The 25,753-nt window shown below is 39.3% G+C and overlaps 1 protein-coding gene across 2 annotated transcripts in view; it reads right to left on the reverse strand.

The window, feature by feature from the left end:
* The window catches only part of LOC117408545 (coronin-2A-like), a 72,643-nt gene that overhangs the window by 42,268 nt on the left and 4,622 nt on the right, over positions 1 to 25,753 (reverse strand). Inside the window, exon 1 of one of the 2 annotated variants that reach the window (XM_058999888.1) lies at positions 6,844 to 6,948. The exons of the other annotated variant lie outside the window; for it this stretch is intronic. Coding sequence (XP_058855871.1) covers positions 6,844 to 6,888 — 45 coding nt within the window. The 5' untranslated portion in view covers positions 6,889 to 6,948. Of the gene's footprint in view, positions 1 to 6,843; positions 6,949 to 25,753 lie in introns of those variants that run through there. 2 annotated transcript variants of the gene reach the window in all.

Below are 25,753 nucleotides of genomic sequence, written 5' to 3' on the forward strand. Positions count from 1 at the left end.
CAGGCAGATAGACGTGGAACTAATGTACTGTAGGCAGGCACTTTTTAAATACGTGGATGTAGACCACATTCCTTAAATCTCCCACAATTATTATGCTTACACTACAAACAAGACAACAAAGGGGTAAACAAAGGGGCCTGCTCTGAACACTCCCTCTTCCTCGGTTCTGAGGTCAGCATGTTGCTGCAATCAATCAAAATGAACTTCCCGCAATGATTAGATCTATCCCATTAGCTAACTGCATTAGCTTACAGACACTCAGAGGTTACTTTGCTTTAATACTGCTAATTTTATGAATACGACCTTCAGAGACTTGCAGTAATGTTTTACGTATCGATACACACACACACACACATCACTCATTCTGTATCACTTTCTAAACGTTTTCTATAGACACACTAATGGTGTTCTTTGTAAAAGACCGCAACTGAAACAGAGATGCTGGGATTGACAAGAGAAAAAAAAAAAAAAAAAAAAAAAAAGCTGATCCTAATTGCAGTAGACAATATGTATCTTTTGTGGCTTCTCTAAAAAATATTAATACACAGTTTTTATTAATTATATATATTATATACACACATTTGAGATATATTTTTTGTATTTTTACCTTGCTCTTAATTGTATTATTACTTGTACTGTGATTCTTGAAATGTATTTTTGTTTACGAATGTAAGTCGCCCTGGATAAGGGCGTCTGCTAAGAAATAAATAAATAAATTATAATATAAATAAATTATAATATATATATATATATATATATATATATATATATATATATATATATATATATATATATACACACACACACACACACACACACACACACATACATACACACACACACACATTATATATACTGTATATATAATTGCAACAGGGCGCGGCTGAATCGATTTAGGCTAATTTGCAAGCAATTGTCTGCAGCAAACAGCTCTTGACTTCCAGGGCATTATATAAGCACTGATGCCAATCTAGTGTGCCAGCTCAACGAAGGGCCTCATCACCGAAGGGCCGGTAGTCTACACTGGTAGTCCACACGAGGACCGGCTGCAAAATTTTCTATCCAAGCATCGAACTGAAGGCTCCAACTCCAGACCAGGTTTGCATATATTTCTTTCTTTTCTCTTTATTATTTAATGCTCTCGCTCCTCCTGTACCTGTCCATAGCCATTTCTAAATTCCTTTCCTCTACTGCTTTCTACCATGACTAACTTCAATATCCCAGTAATCCTCTCATTCCTGTCCTCTGACTTCTACCTGCCATCGCAAATCTAACTCCTCTAACCTCATCTCCTTGCCTCTCCCCCTTTCCTCTACTCATCCCCCCTGCGCTCTCTCTGGTGTCCTCTGGAATTGTCGCTCTGCTTCCAACAAAGCTAATTTTAGCTCTGCCTTCGCTTCTCACCTCTCTCTTGACTTCCTAGCTCTCACTGAAACCTGGATCTCCCCTGATAACACTATCACTCCGACTGCCCTTTCCTCTCTCTATGTCCTGTCCCACTCTACTCGTCCCTCTGGACGGGGTGGGGGCCCAGGACTTCTGCTCTCTCCCTCCCTGTTCTTTTCTGTCCTCCCTCCTCTATCTCTCTCTCTCTCTCTCTCTCTCTCTCTCTCTGTTAGCACTAACTAGGAGGTCCCCGGTTCAAATCCCATCTCAGCCACTGACTCATTGTGTGACCCTGAGTAAGTCACTTAACCTCCTTGTGCTCCGTCTTTCGGGTGAGATGTAATTGTAAGTGACTCTGCAGCTGATGCATAGTTCACACACCCTAGTCTCTGTAAGTCGCCTTGGATAAAGGCGTCTGCTAAATAAACAAATAATAGCACCTTTGAGTTTCACGCTGTTGAAATCACCTCCCCTTGTTGCCTCCTCCTCATTGTTCTCTACCGCCCTCCTGGACCCCTTACTCACTTTCTTGATGAGCTTGACTTCCTCCTCTCCTCCCTCCCCTCTCCCACCACCCCTGTTGTTCTACTAGGTGACTTCAACATCCACCTCTCCAACCCTAACCACTCTGCTGGATTTCTTCCCCTTCTTCATTCCTTCGCATTCTGTCTCTCCTCGCCTCCCCCCCACCAACCCACACTCAAACAGCGGACCTCGTCTACACCAGCGACTGCTTGGCCCCCGCCCTTTCGGTCACTCCTCTCGACATCTCTGATCACTACTTTAGCGCCTTCTCTGTCTCTCCCATCCCTTCCTGCTCTGCTGACCCCCTCTGTCACCTTCCGTCAAAACCTCCATTCCCTCTCCCCCTCTGTCTTCCCTCTGCCGCTCTCTTGCACCTCCCCTCTATCGACTCCTTCTCCCAACTCTCTGTAGACTCGGCTACCTCCATCCTTTTCTCATCCCTCACCTCCTGCCTCGACTCCCTTTGCCCTCTCGCCCCTCAACCTGCCCGCCTCTCCCTGGCTCTCCTCCGTGCTCTGCTCTGCTCATACCAAACTGTGCTTTGCTGAAAAGAAATGGTAGAAAACCAATCTCCCTGCTGCCTTGGATCTCTATCTCTCGCTCCTTGCTTCCTTCTCTTCTACACTCACCTCTACCAAACGATCCTACTTCCACTCTATCAGTCAGTCTTCCACTAACAATCCCCGTAAACTTTTCTATACCTTCTCCTCCCTCCTTAGCCACCCCTCCATTTCACCTTCAACTATCTCAGTTGATGACTTTGCCTCCTTCTCCTCCAAAATCACAGACATCAGCAAAGTCTTCACTACCTCGCCTCCTTCCCCACCCACACCATGTCCTCTGCTCACCCACTCCCCATCACCCTCTGCAACCCCTACTATTCTACCCTCATTCTCACCCTCTTGGACCCGGATCTTTGCTCCCTGCTCCAGAGCCATAAACACACCAAGTGTGCTCTGGGACCCCCTCCCCACTCACCTCTTCCAGGCTGCTTCCCCTGCTCTACACCTCTCTGCTCTATGGCTGTTTCCCCTCTAACTTCAAACAGGCCTGCATCAGCCCCATCTTAAAAAAAACCCTCCCTTGATCCCTCATCCCTCCAGAACTACCGCCCTGTCTCCTTTCTCCTGTTCCTCTCTAAAACCCTTGAGCGAGCAGTACATCACCAGCTCTCTGCTTTCCTGTCAACACATTCTCTGCTCAACCCCTCCAATCAGGTTTTTCCACTGAAACTGCTCTTCTCTCTGTCACTAACTCTCTACTCTCTGCCCGTGCCTCTCATCTGTCTTAATTCTCCTCGACCTCTCTGCAGCCTTTGGCACTGTCGACCACTCCATTCTCCTTTCCTCCCTCGCTGACCTGGGACTCTCCGGCACTGCTCTTGCCTGGTTCTCCTCCCCCCTCTGACCCAAACGTTTCCTCCCGTATCTCGACCTGCCTCTCGGCCATCTCCTCCTGGATGCACTCACATCATCTCAAACTCATCCAATAACTGCTTGCATCCAATTCAAAACTCTTGTACTTGCCTATCGCTGTCTTGACCTTTCTGCTCCCTCCTATCTCCAGACTATAATTTCTCCCTACACCCCCTCTCGCCCCCTTGCTGTATTCTACTACTGCTCTTAACTACAACTACTTCCTGTATCTCACATTTGATTTTATTCTTATAGGTATCCTTATTCACATTTTTTGTAATTGCTCTTATTTGAAATCATTCTCATCCATTTATCATACTTGCTATGTGCTCATACTGGACTTTACTCGTACAAGCAAATATTTTTAATAAGTTAACTGCTCTTAGTCGAACCCATTCTCACATGTAATTATTTACTGTATTTTATTTATTGCTCTTATTTGAATTTGGTGTTTTTGCTATTGATTTTCTTGTACTTTACAACTGCTCTTATCTGTAATATGATAGATACTCTGTACTGTGATATTGTGTAATGTAATATTCTTAAATGTGATACTTTACAATGTGATTTTTTTTTTATATACATTTAGTCGTTGCCAATTATTTTTATTATTTTCACCCAATTTGGAATCGCCAATTATTTTATTATGTTCAGCTAACCGCTACCACTCCTGCGCTGACTCGGGAGGGCGAAGACGAACACACGCTGTCCTCCGAAGCGTGTGCCGTCAGCCGCCCGCTTCTTTACACTCTGCAGACTCACCATGCAGCCACCCAAGAGCTACAGTGTCGGAGGACAACGCAACTCTTGGGCAGCTTACAGGCAAGCCCGCAGGCGCCCGGCCAGACCACAGGGGTTGCTGGTGCACGGTGAGCCGAGGACACCCTGGCCGACCTAACCCTCCCTCCCCCTGGGCGGCGCTCGGCCAATTGAGCGCCGCCCTCTGGAAGCTCCCGTCCTCGGTCGGCAAAGGAATAGCCTGGACTCGAACTCATACAATGTGATATTTTGTAGTGTGATATATTGTAACAATTGTAAATTGCCCTGGATGAGAGTGTCTGCCAAGAAATAAATAATAATTTATATATTTCAAAGAAAAACTTGAATAAAATAACATAACATTTCTAAAACAGGCTTAATATCTACATTCCAACTTTGGCTTTACATTTTGTAACAGCATAATTTACATTCATTTACCCTTTTAGAAGACAATTCTTTCAGTGTTACTCAACCCCTAACAGACAAAGAAAAAGTCAAGGTTGGTTCATCCCTTCTCTTTCAACACAAGCATTCACTGCTTTGTCTACAGCCCACAGTATCGACATTCAGATGTCTACAGTGAAGACAGCACGTTTTACATCCAGAAGTACAGATCACTGTTGTTACTCCAGATGCTCACTTGTGCTTTCTTTCCTTGATCTGAAGGGAATGTACAGAAGCTGCCCTTTTTTATAATAAGAACTGTCCTTGCAGAAATAACCTCTATTTCTTCAATAGGAATGTAGCACTGCAGTATGCCATGTTGTTTCTGCTTGTATGCATCAAGAGATTGTCCTGACTAATTTTGTATTGGCCATAGGGCCATATTCACAAAGCATGCCTACGGAGTTAAGGAGACTATTAATACACATTTCTTGGTTTGCATGAGATTTTTCTTCTGTTTTATATACACAAAAATGAATTCATTTAATCCAAACAACAGTGTGATAAGGGCTAAATATTTGTTTTAAATATCATCAACGACGAAGGACAAGATTGTTCAAAAGACAAAATATTAGCTTGTCTTATCAATTGGGAGTCATTTGGAAAAAAATAGATGTACTGGTGTTGTAAAATGCTTTGATAGCCAGTATGTATCACAATTATAGGATTTATATTTCTTCAAAATTACCATGCTGCTGTCTCTTTTCCTCTCTTGAATCAGTTTGCCTTGCTTCAGATGCACCCCCTGCTTTTCTCCCTGCAAACATTTCTTCAATTCCAGCCCGCTTAGATTTTATCTGCTCTCTCCATCACAACACTATTCTCTTATCCCAGCTATCTCAGTCTGATTGCACCTCATTTCTATTGTACCAGACAGCTGTTAAGTAGCTTCTGTCCCCAATCTGATTCCTCAGTAGTGTATGCATAATACAAAAGAAGCATGTTGAGAATCTAGAATACAAAAGACACATTATATGAAATCCGTTTACCATCATTTGGTAATGGCAAATGGTGGCCTGGGTACTAAATACTGTAGAACTCCACCAATTTTAATGTTGTCAGTTTGAAATTCTGACAATTCACAATTCATGATAATTCACATGTTGCTTACCATGTAGCTCTACTATGGATTAGGTTTATATGGGTCGAACTGCCCTGCCCGCCCAAGGAATGCTACCCTACCAGACTGATGAGTGTTTCTTTAAGGTAACATTTGCACTCGGTATTTACATGTTATATATCAATCTGGTCATTTCCAACTCAATCATTAACCCTTTCGAAATAGTAAAACAAACCTGTAAAAGTCTATTTATCTGACCTAAAATGTCAGATTTAAATAACAGGAAGTTATTAAACTGTAGTTTTGTCAAAACATTGATTTTTGTAATCTGTTGAACAGGGAACACCACTTAATTGAATCGATGGTTAAATCAACCGCTTACTGTGGTCAGAACTGTAATTATCCACCTTCCAGTGTTTCAAAAATATCTATGACTTGAATCACAACAACAGGCTTTAGAATATCCCAACTGCCCATATGTTCCAGTATCCACTAAAATGGATGTTGGGATTTTCATTATGAAATCAAAATACAGTATCTTTTTTGACCACACATTCAAAAAGCCAGCAGCAAAAAAAAAAAAGAAAAAAAAAAGAAAAAAAGAACTGCTTGGTTAAGATTTTTAAATTAAATCCCCCACATTTAAAGTAATACAATTAGGTAACTAAGTAAGTACAGGATATTGAAAGGGAGCGGAAAGAGCATGTGGACCAATTAGAACATATTGAAGATTAAATGTTGCCAGTTTTACCTCAGGTTATAAAGACTTGTCTAATGTGATCTCATCCATCTATTAAAGGAACACTACAGAATCTGTGTGGTCCAGTGGTTAAAGAAAAGGGCTTGTAACCAGGAGGTCCCAGCAGCAGTGTCCCCCACCAAGGGTACAGCAGCAGTGTCCTCCACCAGGGATTGAACCCACAACCCTCCGGTTAAGAGTCCAGAGCCCTAACCACTACTCCACACTGCTCCCCACAAACCCCGGCTCAAGTCACTTAACGTCCTTGTGCTCCGTCTTTCGGGTGAGGCGTCGTCGTTGTAAATGACTCTGCAGCTGATGCATAGTTCACACACCCTAGTCTCTGTAAGTCGCCTTGGATAAAAGGTGTCTGCTAAATAAACAAATAATAATAAATAAACTAATAATAATGTCTCTTGAATGGTTATTATAAGCAGCGTTGACCAGTGAGACAAGTGTACAGTATATGGAGAGAAACAGATACCAAATCATAAAAGGATTGCTAAAAAACAAACCTGTTTTTCATTGTTTTCTGCCTCTTGTGACCTGCTGCTCAACATGATGCAATTCACTGCCTGCTGAAGGCACCAGTTCAGTTCTCCTGAGTTTCTCTTTCAGATCTGTGCTACAGCTTGACTCCACTTCAGTCACTACAGCCCTGCACCAAGAGAATGCCAGCCTCTGCCAAGCCCCTTCTCACACGCTCAGCCTGTCTTACAAGACGACCTGCTCCCCAAGGTCCTCGTTTAATCCTGAGGGCAATCATTCAGGGGAACCAAAGAAAACATCTGTTATGCTAAGAGCAGTTTTATATTCACAACGGTTCCTCGTTATTTGCATGGAACAAAACCCTCCCTTATCCTTTTTCTGTGTGTGTGTGTGTGTGTGTGTGTGTGTTTTAAATGATCAGCCATACACTTTGCCCCCCTCACCTAGGTGCATGCCATCTCATTCATTACCAACATTCTTTTAACTCAGGCTTGTATCCCACTCCTGGTGGCTATGCCTGTCGATTAAAAAAAAAATCCTGCAGGCTGCAGATTGCTGGAAATTATGGTTTTAAAGTGGTATATACAATATACCTGTCTGTTCTCACTGGTTCAAATGTTGGAGAGCCAGCAGATACGAAAGTAATGAGTTTGGCCATTGACCTAATTATTTTGCAAGTGTTGGATCCAGCATAGCTAACAATGAATGCACACAATGGAATATTATTGGGATAGAGGGTGTTTAAATGAACATAAAGTGAGAGCATAGAAATGCTGACTTACTTCACTGATATCCATTCCCTTTCTGCCTGCCTTAAAATATCATGCTAATTTTGAGTTGTGCTACACAAACACACCGGTTACTGAATGGCAATGGCCTGCAAACTCAGCTATCTACATTTTTCAATGCTGAGCAATATTGTACCCCGACTGTGCATCTATTCTATATTAACTACCGTACATAGGAATAGGATGCTTGTGACTGATTCACATGTCAGTTCTCATGGAGAAAATATTTTTATTGGAACATTTCAAAGCTCAGTGATTCTGGGCATATATCTTGACATTCACTCTTGTATCCATCTCACGCAAGGCACAAGTCCCTTGTCCACTGTTTGTCAATTATTCTCTTGTTTTCCAGCTTTCTGTTCACCAAGCATATGTTATTATCATTCTTGCTCATTAGCATTGCTAGGCACCAATTCCTCACGGTACGGTACAAGCCCACATTAGCACCATCCAGTGAAATTTAAATAATACAGCATCGGTCTGATCCTTACTAGCAGATCAACGCGACTTCCACCCCTGTTCGAAAATGTATTTTGAAATTGTTTACCAGGATTATTCATTAAATCGCAAAGTCCTGTTTCTGCTGCTTTTTTCAACTGTGTGTACACAGAGTGATAATCCCAGTCAGAAAATGGAATAGTTTTAGAATCTTTTAAATAATAATCCTTTCATTCAGTGATCAGCAATACATTACCGGCCCTTACAAAATGAACTCAGCTGCTGCTTATTTGCTTTGTTGATGTATCTGCACTGGGAAAATGAAAATGAATGACATGCTGGCTAATTCAAGGATGATCCTTGTTGAAATAAGTCAGATATCTTTGATATCAGATGTCTTATGTCAGTGGCAACAATTGTATTTACCTATGCAGCAGCCAACAGTTCTCTAGCAAGGCCACCACTATCTAATGCCCTTGTTATATGAGCATTAGGAGCAAGGAGTATATTGACCCAGTAGCGTAACAAAGAATCTGTTTAAAGATTTACATGTTTTATTTTATTGTGGTCTAGAGAATATCCCCTTCAGTCCTTGGCTAAATAACTCTTCCCTTCCTTTTACTGCTAACCTTGATAGTGTGCTAAATAATGTTCACGTTGAGATTCTTGTAACAGTTCCTGGTGTATGTATACATGGCCTCTGCAGTAGTGTGGTATAATTGTGTCCTACTACTCCACTAAAGGAGCCTGGCTCTTTCAGAGGAGCGGTGTTGAGTTTGCACAGGATGTCTGTGAAATAACTGGAAAAACAGTATGTTTTACGGTTACCTATAATGTGTAAAGAATCCACTACACTCCTAGTAGATGCAAAGACAGATTAGCTTGAATCCAGCAGGGAGGGCGCAACCAGCGTCATAGGACAGTCTGAGGCATTAGGAATTGTGGGTCTCAAAGCGTCAATCCCTGATGAACTCACACTCATAAGATTTCCATTCTTAACTGCAGGACCAAAAAAATTAAAATAAACAAAAAGCACTGTAGGAAGACGTTTGAATAATACTGTAATTCTAGTAATAATAATAATAATAATCATTTTGAAAACGTTAAATGTTAATCTTACAAATTCAACCATTATTATTATTATTATTATTATTATTATTATTATTAAATAAACCCTGCTTAAAGTAGGGAATCAATCAGGGACGAGTTTATGTTTATGAATCGGTGAAAGCTTCACGCTGTATTGCACACTGTACACAAAATGGATCGTTTTGTGGAGTGCGGAAAAGAAAACAAAAAAAGAAAAAAAGACTCCCTTTCGAACACTGATCGAGCCTCGCACTGAGGCACAATCAATGTTTTTTGCAATACCAAGCAAGCCCAAATTTCCCACCGACTGCATCAGCTGCACTGGTATACTGTATATTGTAATTCTCCTTGAAAATACAGGCAGTATTCATCCAAACTGTTTATTGTGAACACAGGTAAAAGAAATAAAAAGAAAAGGACCGCTGTCAGCCACTGATCACGGCAAATAAATAATAATAATATAACTGTCTATTCTCAGTCTCTCACATGCTCTCCGCTTCAAAATGATTATGCCAGAGAATATGTTCTTGTGTGAGTATATATATATATATATTATATATATAAATATATATATATATATATATATATTTTTTTTTTTTAAATAGGCAGTATTAATCAATCACGGGTATGTCAAACTGTATACAGTGTAGTAATAAAATATGTCTTTTAAAAAATAGTCCTAGTTATCAACAGCATTATGAATAGCAGGTTGACGCTCAGGACAGATGAAAACATTATGCTAATGAGGTAATCGTTAAGCTTTCATAGATGAAAATCGTTGGGGCTTAACGACGCATCTCAATGATCTCTTATGAATAGCAACTGCCGTTAAATAGGCGGCTGTGGACTAAATCCGATCACGTACTCCTGTTTTCTCATTTCAACAGGCGTTAACCCTTTATGAATAGACCCCTAAATATACTGTGAGCGATAATCCTCTCTGTATACGCCTGTATAAAAAGGCAAGTAAGAAATCGACTATTACGTCTTCATTTCATACACTAATAGCTGTTACTTTGTGTGTAAATTGTAGGTTATTAAATAGGTTGCAGTTAAAGCTGAATTCCATAGTTTAAAAGAAATAGTTAGTACTCAAGTATTATCCTTTTTATTAAAATGTAGTATTTTTTTATTTTAACTTTATACCATTTAATGTGTAAGTATAACTACAATCAATTATTGATCATTTTTGGAATTTATCCTTTCAAATTTTCATAACCAAATAATTCAGCAAGATGTATTTATTTCGCGATAGTGAATCAGTGAATCAAACGAACAAATCTGTTGAATTGATTCACTAAACTGAATGAATCAAACGACTCGACTCAGTAAAAAGAATCAAACTGCACATCGCTAGTCTTCAGGCCAGAAAAAGAGGTTTAAATAGCGCGCCTAGCAGTGGTTATAGCCTGGTCTCCGTACGCACTAATAAATGATCACTTTAATGCCCACACTAAAATTAACGCCCTTTAGTAAACACCATGTGAATACAGCTCATCTCATTATTCTGAGCTGGATGCTCATTTAAATGCATTAGCATGCATTACCATAAAAATCACATATTCATTCTGATTACCATAGCGTGAAGCACGAAATTTAGTGCGCAGCATAATATGCCAAGTATCGCACTTGAATAAATAATGAATAAAATTGCAATAGTAAATACGGAAATCATTAACGTGCACACTAATGGCAATTATGGTGCACCATAGAGTTTAACGCTGTTTCGTAAATTAGGCACATAGAGTTCTTGGTAAATCACACTATTAATCGGAATGCACCAAGAGGGACACCTACCAGAAACAACTTTAACTATGCCTTAAACATCATACCATTCATAAACTAACATACAGACTTCTCTACCTTGTCCTATCATGGCATTTCACTTTCCAGTCACATTTTTCAAAAAAAGACGACACTGGCTTCAGGATATATTTGAACTAGTATGCATGCTTGTCGGATTCAGTTTGTATAAACACAGGCAAAAAAGGTTTTGGCAGCAATATAAATACTAAACAAGTTACCATGATATGACGCCTATCTAACATTACTGCACACTCCATTAGAAATGAAGCCCACACAGTCAAGCTAACTCATATAAGTGTGTGATTCATAAAATGCTTTGTATGATCATGTACAGGATATAAAAACTATAAATGCCAAAACGTAGCAGTAGTCTTTAGCGTTTACCGATGTCTGCAGGTAGCAATGCAAAATGAAACAATCTTATTTTCTGTAAAAATTCGGTTTACAAAGCTTTCCAGGAGCAGTGACCAATATTTCAGAGTTGGATTTGTAATTTCCTTGTTTGCAGCTTCACTAACTTTCAGTGCGGGAAAATCCCGCAGAGATATTTGAAGACACCAAGCTACTGTATTTTTCACCCAATTTAGAATGTCTGAAACGCTACAACAATCTCTAAGGAAGGTACGCGTCCTCTCTGACACTGCATGCTGTGGGTTTTCCAGAGGCGGTGCTGAAAAGGCAGGACACCAGGGCTGGTTATAATAGCGGTTAAAACCACTCTTTTTGGTGGCTCCCGATTGGCGCATCCAGTAAAGGCGCTCCGCGTGGAGTGCAGGATTTGCCCTGTAGCCTGGACAAATAATTGGCCCAGGCAAAACTAGATTCGCCAGACCACCGAGTTTCGCCCTTAACACACACACACACACACACACACACACACACACACACACACACACACACACATTATATTACGGTAAAAGTCTGAATATTGGCAATTTACTGGTAAATGTTAACATTTACCAAGCAAAACGGCAAAATGTCAGAAATAAACATGACAACTTTATTTCGGACATTTACCAGTAAATCTTAAATAACCAAGTGCCTTTGGCTAATGACCGGATGTCTCACTTTCACACGTTGTAAGGCTTCAGGAGTCCTGTGTAACTCCAAGTGCCACAACAGTCTACCATGCTGCAATAAGCAAGTAAATATATTTATTCAGTCTGTATTTGTCTAATTTTGTTTCATTACCAAAGTGGGATTTTCTGTTGAAAAAACGAAGGTCCTAAATGATTTAATTTGCATTTAACAGAATGTTATTTTTCAAACTGCAATGTATTTGCAGTACAATATCCTTCAACACCATGTGAATTGTTTTATGCGCAAATTTACCAGAATGTTGGTTGTTCTACATAAGTAGGGATCTACCTAAATCGCAATTTCATGGATTTCGCGGAAATCGTGAATTGAGGGGTCACCGCGAAATTCACCTCTTAGGGGGCCAATGCATACAAACAAGTACGGAGAGGAAAAAAAAATAAACCTTGTTTAAATGAACTACTGCACAACGCAAGCTACGTATCTTCCTTCTGTAGATAGCCCTTTTTGATTCCTTCGCCGTCCCGTGTGCATTGCACTTAAGCAAAAAACAAACAAACAAAAAACGCCCACAAGTAACATTTACAAAAGTAATTCTCCGAAGCAGTTAACGTTCTTGTTTACTATTCAAATGACAAAGTCTTAATCAGCCTATCAGTATGTCTACTGCTTTTATGTGACCTGTACTGTGCAGTAGGGGGTGGGACAAAGTTGGTGCTGCATTGTTTTGATTTAGGTTGCTAAAATCTAGTTTTCAGCATTGGAGGTAAAATAGTAGAAATGGACGACAAAAAAGCAAAGTATATTTCGGCTGATGATCATTTTAAGATATTTCCCAAAGAAATTGTACATGCAGACTGAGGTAATTGTTTTGCATATCTTAATGTGTATTTGGAGAAAATACGATTGATGGCTATTTAGCTTCAGAATCACACATTAAACAAAAGGCTACTACAGAGGATGCTGAACAGAGAGTAAAATAAACAGCTTTCAGAAACCAAACTGGAAAGTCAGCCCAGACAAGAAGTATTCCTGTCTGCAAGTTAAATCAGTACTAAAACAATCCAGCACAGCCACCTCGCTTCAACCTGCTGCTTACTATTTTAGACCCGAATAGCCACGTTTTCTTTGTTTTGACTCGGTACTAATAAAATAAATTATTGGATGCCCTTCTGTAACAGAGTTTTTGGGCTGTTTCTAATCGATTTCGCATCTGTATAACTTGGCAAAGCTTTGCCTTAACTTCCAACCAATTCAGTGGATGCAGAACGTGCAGTCTCAGTCAATGTATGGGCAAGTCAACTGCTGGGGGATGCTGCATGCTTGCCTTTATTAACAAATGACTGCACTCTGTTTTAGTAAGGAAGCAAATACCACTATTTTAGGTTTTATAGTGTTCTGAAATACTGTTTATTTAATGTTTAAACAGGTCCACGAAATGTCCGCGAAATCCTAATATTACTCCGTAACATACCCGTGAAAAATACGTACATTTACCGCGATTAAAGTAGACCCCTATACATAAGTGGATCACAATATTGTTCAGTACCATGCTGAACTAGTTTTAAATTGCTGAATTGGGCATTACTGTAAGCTCATTAATGATTTTGTTCATGGAAAATGTGTATGCAAAAATAAATATATTGTTTGACAACCAGTAAATGTCTGAAAATCTATTTACTTTTTGATAATTTCTGACATTTAACTTATTTGGTAAATGATGACGTTTACCGGTAAAACTTAAGATTGACCAGATTTGGACTTTTACCGTAACATATATAAATATAATTAGGCCTACAGTTGCATTGTGCTTTCTTTACAAATCAAATATATTACAAAGTAAGGTGCAAGGACTCCAATAGTCAACTAAGGCCATCAATACAATACAGTATATGGGCTGCAATAACAATAGTCCTAGCTCAACTGGTGCTATTTCTAATTTAATATATGTTAATATCTCCACTCAGCTGACAGCATCAGAAATCAATTCACCGCAGATAGGAACCAGGTCCCCAACGTAAAGACGACTATGATTGCAAAACCTAGATACACCACCTTGACAAATTAACATAAAGATAATGTGAGATATTTGAGGCTTCTGTTATGTCTCTGTATCCAGTTGTAGTTGGGGTTAAATCAAATAATCAGAGGACAAATAAAGACGTCTCTTTTCAAATGAAAAATCAATAAGGCTGTGTTCTTGCGACTGTTAAGTGCTGTATGTCAGTCAGCGGCTGTCAAAGATCCTCCGATTCTTTTCCAAAGGAAATTATGAAGGGTTTCCTACTTCTGCAGTAACATTATTCTACTGAGAGAGAGAGAGAGAGAGAGAGAAAAAGAGAGAGAGTTAAAAGCAGAACAATAAAAACTAATGTCCTGCAAGTTGAGCAGTACATAAACCCCCCAGGGAAGCTGAAGTAGGTCTATTGGGTATAAGTGGTAGACTGGCTTTCTCGTGTAATAGAATGACACAAATCAAGTATAGAAATGGAAATCTTTTTCTGTTGTTTCAGGTCTGATATACAAGATTTGCAGCTTCTAGTAACAGGCATTTTCAGATTGGTTGTTTTTATGCATCGCGCCCTGGTGTACAAGAAGTTGTTACTCTTATAGAATAGAATGCATTGAACAAGAACAATGGAACAATAGCTATTACAATGTGTGTCACGAATGGGACCATTTTTTAAATTTGTATTTTAACACTGGACTTGTGGAGATGGATACTAAATATAATCAATATCATAGCACCAACAGTACACGTGCCATGATAAATGGAGATAAAAGCAGTCACAGTAAGTGTCATTAACGAAGGTGTTTAAAATGCCTAGTAATCTAATGGCACTTTTGAGTTATACTGTAATATAGTTCTGCTGTAGACATTATCAGTGTTGTGGTGCTCATGGCCTGTACCCATATTATCATTATATAATATGAAAATGTTACAACTAGTTTGCTCCATTTCTTTGGTTTAAAGAAAAAAAAAAAACAGCAACGGTTACAGAAAAAACTCAAAACCGTGCCCAAGTCATAACATAATGATCCGTTTCCTTTTTATTTTTTCTGAAATGTCATAGTTTCCAAAGATTTTGAATAAATGTAAAAATAAAATAAGTGGTGGATCTCTCATGTTTACCATTTCACTGCCCTTGTGTAATTTCAAAACTGTGGATAAAGAATTTGGAGATTCAAATAAATCCACAGTGAAGCACAGAGAGTTCAGCTCTGATCCTAAACTGTTTAAGAGCTGCAACTGCACACAAGGTATCAAATTCCACACACCATCTCAAATGAAGGATTCGTTTTCCATTTAAAAAAAAGGCAATCATAAATCTGCCTGCCAATGTTCTGTGATTCGGTCTTTATGATTGTGTACATTGCTTTATCACTATAGTGCTAATTATCCATTTAGAGCCACAAATGCGTTACTGGGGTTGTAGGTTTTAAGAGCAAAGTGAAGGAGCCGAATAATGCACTGTAAAGCCTCAATAACAACTACTGTACTGTTCCTCTACAACACACCAATTTAAAGGAACACCAAAATCACAATCTATGAAAGCCATGGCACTGATTAACTACTTTGTTTGATGTGTAATATGCTTACATTGTCCATTACTGACATGCTAACTCGAGGCAAAACTTTGCCAACTCTCGCTGGTTTAAGTTGGAACTTACACCAACAACAAATAAACCACACTTATAAAAACACCACTACACACAAACAACATGATAGACTACATACAGAAGGAATTAAATACTAGTATCCTTAGGTGTGCAGTGTTTCAGATTGTGTCCCTATGGTTGCAGAGAATTGGGACAAATGGGTCAAAATGAAGAAATACTATATAAAAGAGTATACAAGTACAGTATATGTGTTTGCGAATTCTCATATTTGGAAGTACCAAATTCCTTAACAGCTGTGTTTGTGATTATGAACCACTCTAAATCTCCAACACCACCAGACACAGTGAAACACTCCCTTTCCCAAAATCATGCATCAGTTTTTCCATAGTGGAATACCACTGGTTACTTCATGTGGAACATCAAGAAAGATCTGACATGGTCATTAATTATATTAACAACATGATATGAGAATGCAAGCCCAAACTAACTAATCCCAGCATGTTTACACACTGAAAAGGCAAAGAAATCCTTGTGCACAACCAGTTAACACTGTGATGAGCAAGGTGAAACTGTGCAAAAGGACACTGCTCTGAAGGCTTCGTCATTTGGAGCACAGCAGCAGTGGTGCCTCTCATTCTAAGTTTTAAGGAACAGTAGAATGAGTACAAGGTTGTGTCAATCCTGCCAAATTGTATTGTGTTTTTTGTAATGTGAACTACTCTCCACTCTAAGGACAAAGTTGGGCACAACACACAAACACAACTAGCCACACGTTTTTCATAATAAAGCAGGTATGGTGTGCAAGAATATGTGGAGCAAAGGGAACCTGCATTGCTACTGTAACAGCACTGAAATTATACATTCCGAGAAAACTTGTTATAATAAAGTTATGTAAACAAAACAAAAAAAAAGTACATGCAAACCTACTTTCTTTCATAGGAGTACTATGGAGAACATTTGTTGATTTAACAAACATAGTTTTACCATACCGTTTATGATTGAGAAGTTTCTTGCTAGTTTTTTAAAGTTAAAGTAGAGAGTCAATTATCCAAACTAATTGGAACCGATACTAGTTCACATAATCGATTTGTATGAATTTATAGAATAAAAGTTAACATAAACAAGTATCTACTGATGATATATAGCTAATAACCTATTATATCATATTAAGCATACAAAATGACAAATTCGCCACCAGGCACAAAGAAATAATAATTCTCAAAATCAAAGCAATAACTAATATTAAAAACATATAAATATATTAATTTATAGCCTAAAGCTGTTTCTATGGTTTCATGTTTTGAACACCAATGCAAATAATATCATCATTTTTAATATATATTTACTATATGAATTGCACTGTTCTGCTATCTTATACTAGGGAAAATATGTCATCAAGCAGTAACAGACCCTAAAAAACACATGTGAGCAAACAACCAACGAATGGGGAGTCCTTGCTTTTTGTTTTGACCTGCAATTAACCCTGTCATGAAAACAGGCTTCCCTTTTCCATTCAGAAGATATCCTGTGTTTCCTTTGATCGTAAAATGCTAACGGCAATGTCATCAGTCCATATATCCAGCTCCATTTTTTGTTTACATTGTACTTCAATACTATGCTCTGAACCCTAAGGCAACAATTTTTGGTCTTTGTTCATTTGAAGTTAATCCTTTCCTGCCTATTCACTGGCACTAACCCACACGTCTATTGATGTACAAAGAACAGAGAAAAAAACAATTCTGATATTTGAACACAATGTCATCGATAACTAAACAGAACAAAATATATAACAGCAGAGCACTAAAGTACAGAAACAGAACAGGAGTGTGACTTTTTGGCATACTTAATAGACAAGTAAAAAAAAGAAAAAAAGGTTTTATTAACTTATTAACTTCAGTTTTATACAACATGGTTTAGTGAAGTTCAATTGTACAAAAAAAACGACCTTTAAATCATCCAAGCTTGCTCTTCATGGGCCTAAAAGTATATCTCAAACATTACAAAAACTGCAGGCGTCTGCCTTGCCATGCTATTCAAAACATGCTTTAAACATTACTCAGAACCTTTACTGATTGTGTATGTATTTCTGCAGTTCCAGCAGAAAAAAGCTGTAAATAAATCTGAGCACTGCACCAACAGTACCAGCATAACTCCGTCCAAATCCACTGATCTCCATTTAAGGGTTTGTTTGCATTAGGGTCCAGTGCTAGATAAAGTTGCAGAAATTGAACTTTGCTACCTTGTACATGCTGTGTAATTGTTCAGCATTACTTTGCAGGGTAGGGCCTGCTTACATCCGTCTTTTCTTATTGGGAAACAAAACTCAGGGCCAAAGCTATAAATACTGTATGTGTAAGAAAAACAATGGCAGCAATCTATGCTTGGATATTCTGCTAGTGCATGACCTCTACTCAGATCAGAGTCTTTCTAGAAAACCAGCTTTTATCTTTCTAACAGTTTAATCATATTTAGGTGACACAACACAGGGATATTTTGCTGAAAACAAAACTAATATGTCAAGGGGAGATACAAAATGTACAACATCGTCACGTCAAGATTTTAACTGTGAGAAGTAAATGAAAGCTGTGACATGCTTTCACAGCTCTTGGAATAATACAACACCGATAAGAAAATTGTTTTACTGCCTTTGCAGAATAAAAAAGTTAAGAATTCACAAACCATGTCTTTGAAAGGGCCCCTTATCTACACTCAAACTCAAAACCAATTCCTGGATCTCTGAAATAGCCAATAATTGATACAAGAGTTATAAATACTGAAACCATCAAGGTTCATTGAAAATACTTCACTATTCACTTCACTCTGCTGTCCTCATGTACAGAATATCCACCTGCAATTCCTGCTTTAAAGCTGCTGTGCCCCCATGTAAGAATTGATTCTCATAGAATGGATAAGCTCCTTTTTGAGATTCATTTTGTTAAATCGTGATGATGTGCTGGATTGGCACTGAAGACTGCACAGGGATTGCCATGACAAATCACTCAAGCCTGTCCTGATGAGACTAAGGTAGGGATGGAAATGAGACTCCTATTGCATAGCATTTTCACCCATTCCAGGTTTTAGTACAAGCTTGATTAGCCACAGTGTATAACTAACAAGTCCAGATGTGTCTTTATAGCCTTGTAGTAAAAGTAGGAATGGATCAAACTGCTCTGCAAGTTTTATTTCCATCCCTGCCAAGGGAAAAGTGCCTTTTGCTTTTTCTCTCTCATTGAAACCCCTTGAGGGGTGCCTAGTCCACAGTTCCATATGTTGTGGTGATTTTGTGATGTGAACAACTATCCACTGAATATGAAAAAATCACCAAACTAATTTAAATTGTCCCCTAAGCTTCTTTCTAACCCAAAGCCACCAGTGTAGTTGTCTTCCCCGCTTGCTTCATGAATCTTAGTGCTCCGGCACCCATAGTGAATGAAAGGCATGCTCATCTGTGTTAAACCTGCCTCACTCATTACTCTGCAGTAGAGTGACCATTCTCTCAGGGAGTGAAAAGCAGTGTGGCTTACACTTAAATAACCATTGCAGTTTGAGATAGCTGCCAAGCAGAAATATGTTTTCCACTTGTTCTTTTACTGTGCTTTTTTTAATTAATTAATTTTTTTGCTGCACTATTGTAGGTGATCTCTTTTAGCAATTACACAGTACCAACAAGACAATGGAGAGATTATGAACCACGCATTTTTGAAACAGTATTTTTGCGCATGCATGCTTTCGTTTGTTATTAATTTCTTTAAATGCAAATTTAAAACAAGGCTTTGCTCAGCACTTGTATGCAAACTAGATCTCTGCAGCTACTCATAGAAAAGCTATGAAAAAAGGGGGCAATACCCTAGAGCCTACAGCCACAGGGAGAAAAAGGACTGGAATGCAATTGTCTATCTCTTGTGCCTTGATAAATTACACAGGAGTAGAGGTCTTCACGGGTCCAAATTAATCAACCCAATCCGACCACGAACTGATGTAAAATTCTTGTTATTAGACCCGGATCCGACCCGGCCCTGAAAAAACAGTGGAATGCTTTTCCTTTCCCCAGCTTAGTATATGCACTGACCAGATACAGTACAAAGCAGTGTTTTTTTCCAGTCAACATGGAAAAAACCTACACAGAGGACTGTAAAATTAAATATGTTTGTGTAAAAGATACAAAGATAAATACGTTATCGGAAAATCTAATGAAATGAAGTACAATCTCGTAAATGCGTGATTTTATTACAAACTTACACAAGAGCAAATGGAACTGAGATGTAAAATTTGTGTTTTGCAAAACTTGTTTTCTTTCTTTGTCCACAATAACAACAAATGATTCCCACACCAGAGACTTGCATTTTTCTGTGAGCTTTTGTTCATGGAATTCGTTTTTCTTTCACGTCCTTCATAAACAAATCCATTACTCCTACTTTTAAGAATGATCTAAAAGAAACACCTTCGATACGGGTCACTTGTCTCCTGCTGCACTTTGCAAGTCGTGTGCTACTGGGGGAAGCCAATCCACGCAACAGGAATTATAAACAACGATTTTTAGTGCCAAAATCGACAGCTTGTGTATTACAGAATTAGTAAATAAATAAATAAATAAATAAATAAATAAATAAAATAAAAATTGGACCCGACTTATTTATTATAAAATAAAAATCGGGTCTTGGGTCCGGGTAGGCCTCTACACTGGAGATCTCAGAATACTCACACATTGAGCTTTTTGTTTCAGACCACGGACAGGGTAAGTTACAGAATTACTGTATCACTATGTAGCCCTGCAGATCTGATGGTGTGCGATCATGGATGTGACATCATTATGTTCTCGGCACAGAAAAAAAACTTTTTGCTGATGAGGTATCTCAATGAGTTAAAATAAGAATGATTCACTCAATCATTGGTCAGATGAAACCATAATCAACACTAATTCCACTTGCCTAGGAAGGAGTATCTATTTACCATACTCTGTCAGGGCGAAGTCACCATGAACTACAATCACAGCATGTAGAAAAGCATTGCATAACAAGAGAAATTCTGTGTCATAAATCAGTGCCCCTCCTGCTGAACCTCAAACTTCCCACCCTGAGAGACTAATGGAGCAAACAGGAGCCGCTGCTTGATAGAGGCACTCATTATCAGAGTTTATCAATGTGACCTGCACTGAGGGGCATGTTGCAAACACCCTCCATCTGCTTGGAGAACACACTCCCCTCAACACAGTAGCCTCCTGCTGAGCTGCATGTCGCGCCTCATTTAACACAGTACACAGCTCTCCCAGGTTAGACCCTTGGGTGACTGCACCACCTCAATGTTATTATCGGTAAACCAAGGCATAGGCCCAGGCTTCCCAAACTGGCGACTGCAGACTGCATTTTATTCACATGACTGCTGCTGTTACTGTACTTGGGAACGTAACACTACCTTGATTCCAGCACAGATCTTACATTGTCAGTGCCTGGACTACAGTAACTGTATGTGCCAAAATACTGCACTACAAAAGGAGGTGATTTACAAAACTAGCCAAATGTATAAATGCACTTTATATATATTGTGAGGGATTTGTTAAAGAACACAAACAAAATGTGGGAATGACAATATAAACCAACTGGATGGTAAACAAAGAAAATTAATGTAAAGTGTTTGGGATCAAAAATTAAGTTGGGTTAAAGAATACACTTTGTAAATAATTGTGTGTTAAATAAATGAGAGAAAAAAATAAATAAGTATGGTTTAAAATAAATATTTACCATTGTGCAGAGATGATACATGGGGGCACTAGGACCAGGTGGAAGCTACTGGAGTCAGGGTTGACTCCAGTTCAAATTAATTATTCAACTTGATATGTCAATTGTTTAACAATGTAATTGGTTACCATTTAAAATGTCTGGGTTTGTGAGTGTTTGGTGAAGGATGATGGTAGGAGTTTTGGTTGGGGAGCTGTGGAGTGGGAGTGGGAGTGGGATGATTGTGAAACTGGATAACAATGATTGGAAAATGTATTTGGACTACGATTTGGACTGTGATTTGGTTTTGGAGATGAGGTAACAGGCTTAGCCTGCCTCATTATTAGTTAGAGAAAGCATCTTTTGGGGGCAGCAGTGTAGAGTAGTGGTTAGGGCTTTGGGCTCTTGACCTGAGGGTTGTGGGTTCAATCCCTGGTAGGGGACACTGCTGCTGTACCCTTGAGCAAGGTACTTTACCTAGATTGCTCCAGTAAAAGCCCAACTGTATAAATGGGTAATTGTATGTAAAAAAAAAATAATAATGTGATATCTTGTAACAATTGTAAGTCGCCCTGGATAAGGGCGTCTGCTAAGAAATAAATAATAATAATCTTTTAGATACCCGAGATGGGGTTAGGTTTTGTTTTCTTTATTTCTTTTGTTATTGTAAATAATAAACACACGCTACAGCATTTCCTCGCATCCTGGTTGTCAAGTGTTCATTTGAAGAAGGAAGACCTGTGACCAGAAGGCAATATGCCACTAATTTATATATATATATATATATATATATATATATATATATATATATATATATATAATATACACACATTCACACACACACACACACACACACAGACAGGTAGTGAACAAAAAAATGGAAACACCAATGTAAAGTCACAGGTTGAAATTTGCAGTCAATTGATCTGCACTTGCTCGCCTGTTTTGCCTTGCACTTCGAATTAATGCACGGATATCACGATCCTGGAGTGTGCGCTTCTGCCTACTGTCGCCCTTTGCTGATGATGTCTTTCCCTCGGAGTTCCATGCCGACATCACCTTAGACACCGTTGCTCGTGAAACATCAATAGTCATCCTTCTTTCAAAGTCACTGAGGTCTCATCTTGCAGCCATGCTAGCCATAATTATAGGCAACTAGGTCTCTCCAGCATTTTTATACATGACCCTAAGCATGCTGGTATATTATTTGCTTAATTAACGCATGAGCCACACCTGTGTGGAAGCCCTTGCTTTCAATATACTTGGTGTCCCTCATTTTCCCAGGTGTTTCCATTTCTTTGTTCACTACCTATATATATATATATATATATATATATATATTACACACACACACACACTACCGGTCAAAAGTTTTAGAACACCCCCATTTTTCCAGTTTGTATTGAAATTTAAGCAGTTCAAGTCCAGTGAATAACCTGAAATGGTACAAAGGTAAGCGGTAAACTGCCAGAGGTTAAAAAAAAAAAAAAGTTTAGGTTACCAAAAACTGAAAAATAATGTACATTTCAGAGTTATACAAAAAGGCCTTTTTCAGGGAACAAGTAATGGGTTAACAACTTACAGCTGTTCTGCAGCAATGGAAGTAAATTAAGCCTTGAAAGTTGATGCTAACAATTCCTACAGGTGTCCCAAGTTTTGTTGATTACTTACAAACCCTCTGTCTGTATAAAAGCAGTGTTGGAACAGACTGTGTTACTACACCCTCTTAAGTATTATTTGGACAGTATTGTACTGCAGGAAGTAGTATATTGCTCTCATAATGGCGAGAAAAAGGCAAGTAACAAAGGAAGACAGACAGACCATTATAACCCTTAAAAGTGTAGGTCTTTCCTTTAGAGAAATTGCAAAGAAAGCCAAGGTGTCAGTGAGTACAGTTTCCTACACCATCAAAAGGCACTTGGAAACTGGAGGAAACTCTGACAGGAAGAGATCTGGCAGACCCAAAGCCACAACAGAATCAGAAGACAAGTTTCTGAGAGTCAATAGCTTGCGTGATAGGCGGCTCACAGGACAACAGCTTCAAGCACAGCTTAACACTGGTCGAAGTAAGCAAGTCTCAGTTTCAACTGTGAAGGGAAGACTTCGAGCTGCAGGTTTGACAGGTCGAGTGGCAGTAAGAAAGCCATTGATAAGATGGCAAAATAAGAAAAAGAGACTTGCCTGGGCCATGAAGCACCACCAGTGGACTACTGAAGACTGGAAGAAGGTCTTATGGACCGATGAATCAAAATTTGAAATCTTCGGTTCATCACGCAGGGTTTTTGTACGCCGTCGAGTAGGCGAAAGGATGTTTCCTCGGTGTGTGACACCAACTGTCAGACATGGAGGAGGAACCGTGATGGTCTGGGGCTCTTTTGCTGGATCCCGAGTCGGCGACTTGCACAGAGTGAGTGGCACCCTGAACCAAAACTGCTACCACAGCATTTTGCAGCGCCATGCAATACCCTCTGGTATACGCCTAGTTGGTCAGGGGTTCATCCTACAGCAAGATAATGACCCAAAACATACCTCCAGGCTATGTCAGAACTACCTTAGAAGAAAAGAACAAGACGGTAGGCTTCAAATCATGGAATGGCCAGCACAGTCTCCAGACTTAAACCCCATCGAGCTGGTTTGGGATGAACTGGACAGAAGGGTAAAAGCAAAGCAACCTACAAGTGCAACACATTTGTGGGAACTTCTGCAACAGTGTTGGGAAGAACTTTCCGAACAATATTTGATTTCCATTGTAGAAAGAATGCCACGAGTGTGTTCGGCTGTTATATCTGCAAAAGGTGGCTACTTTGATGAGTCAAAAATTTAGATTAAATTTTGTTAAACAAAACGATTCCATGATTTCTTTTTTATCTCCAATTGTTTATTTGTTCTATGCTTTAATTTCAGAGTACATTGAGACATTAAACTGCGTAAATTTCAATAAAAACTGGAAAAATGGAGGTGTTCTAAAACTTTTATATATATATACACACACACACACACACACACTTCTTAAAGCACTGTTTTTTTGTATTCAGCCGTAGGACATTTGTAATCAATTATTCTACCTTTTTAAAGTACCTGAAATATCCTTTTCTTTTTTTCTTATTGATCATTTTGGTACACAGCAGTTTTCCTTTCTCAAACTATATATATATATATATATATATATATATATATATATATATATATATATATATATATATATATATATATACACTGAGTGTACAAAACATTAGGAACACCTGCTCTTTCCATGAAATAGACTGACGAGGTGAATCCAGGTGAAAGCTATGATCCCTTATTGAAGTAACCTGTTAAATCCACTTCAATCAGTGTAGATGAAGGGAAGACAGGTTAAAGAAGGATTTTTAAGCCTTGACACAATTGAGATATGGATTGTGTATGTGTGCCATTCAGAGGGTAAATGGGCAAGACAAAAGATTTACAGTAAGTGCCTTTGAACGGGGTATGGTAGTAGGTGCCAGGCGCGCCGGTTTGAGTGTGTCAAGAACTGCAACGCTGCTGGGTTTTTCACGCTCAACAGTTTCCCATGTGTATCAAGGATGGTCCGCCACCCAAAGGACATCCAGCCAACGGCAGGCCAGTGGTCGAAAACAGCTCATTGATGAAAGAGGCCAAAGGAGGCTGACACGAATTGTGCAGAGCAACAGACGGGCTACAGTTAGTCAACTGACAGTCCAGTACAACATTGGTGCCGAAAGACCCATAAAAGTATGCACAACTTGTCGTACCTTGACACGAATGGGGTATGGCAGCCGACGACCTAACAGAGTTCCACTTCTTTCAGCAAAACACAAGAAACTGTGGTTGCAGTGGGCTATAACGAAAACACTGGAGGAATGGAAAAACATTGCCTGGTCTGATGAATCCCGGTTCCTGCTGTTTCACGCTAATGGGAGGACTAGGGTATGGAGAAAACCACATGAGTACATGCATCCATCATGCCGCGTGTCAACATTGCAGTCTGGTGATGGTGGTGTGATGGTGTGGGGCGTGTTTTCATGGCACACATTAGGCCCCATGATAAAAGTGGAGCAACGTTTGAATGCCACAGGATATCTGAACATCATTGCCAATCAGGTGCATCCCTTCATGGCGGCAGTGTATCCATCTGCTAATGGATTTTTTCAGCAGGATAATGCCCCATGCCACAAGGCTAGGATTGTCCAGGAATGGTTCCACGAACATGACAATGAATTCAGCTTACTGCAGTGGCCTGCCCAGTCACCAGATCTCAATCCAATTGCACATCTGTGGGATGAGATGGAACAAGCTATTCGGAGTAGAGATCCACTACCAGCCAATTTGACACAACTGTGGGAAGCAGTCAACATGGTCAAGCATCCCTGTGGAACGCTTTCGACACCTTGTAGAGTCCATGCCCCAACGAATTGAGGCTGTTCTGAGGGCAAAAGGGGGTG

The sequence above is a fragment of the Acipenser ruthenus genome, chromosome 2, assembly GCF_902713425.1.
Source record: "Acipenser ruthenus chromosome 2, fAciRut3.2 maternal haplotype, whole genome shotgun sequence".
NCBI classification, from domain to species: Eukaryota; Metazoa; Chordata; class Actinopteri; order Acipenseriformes; family Acipenseridae; genus Acipenser; species Acipenser ruthenus.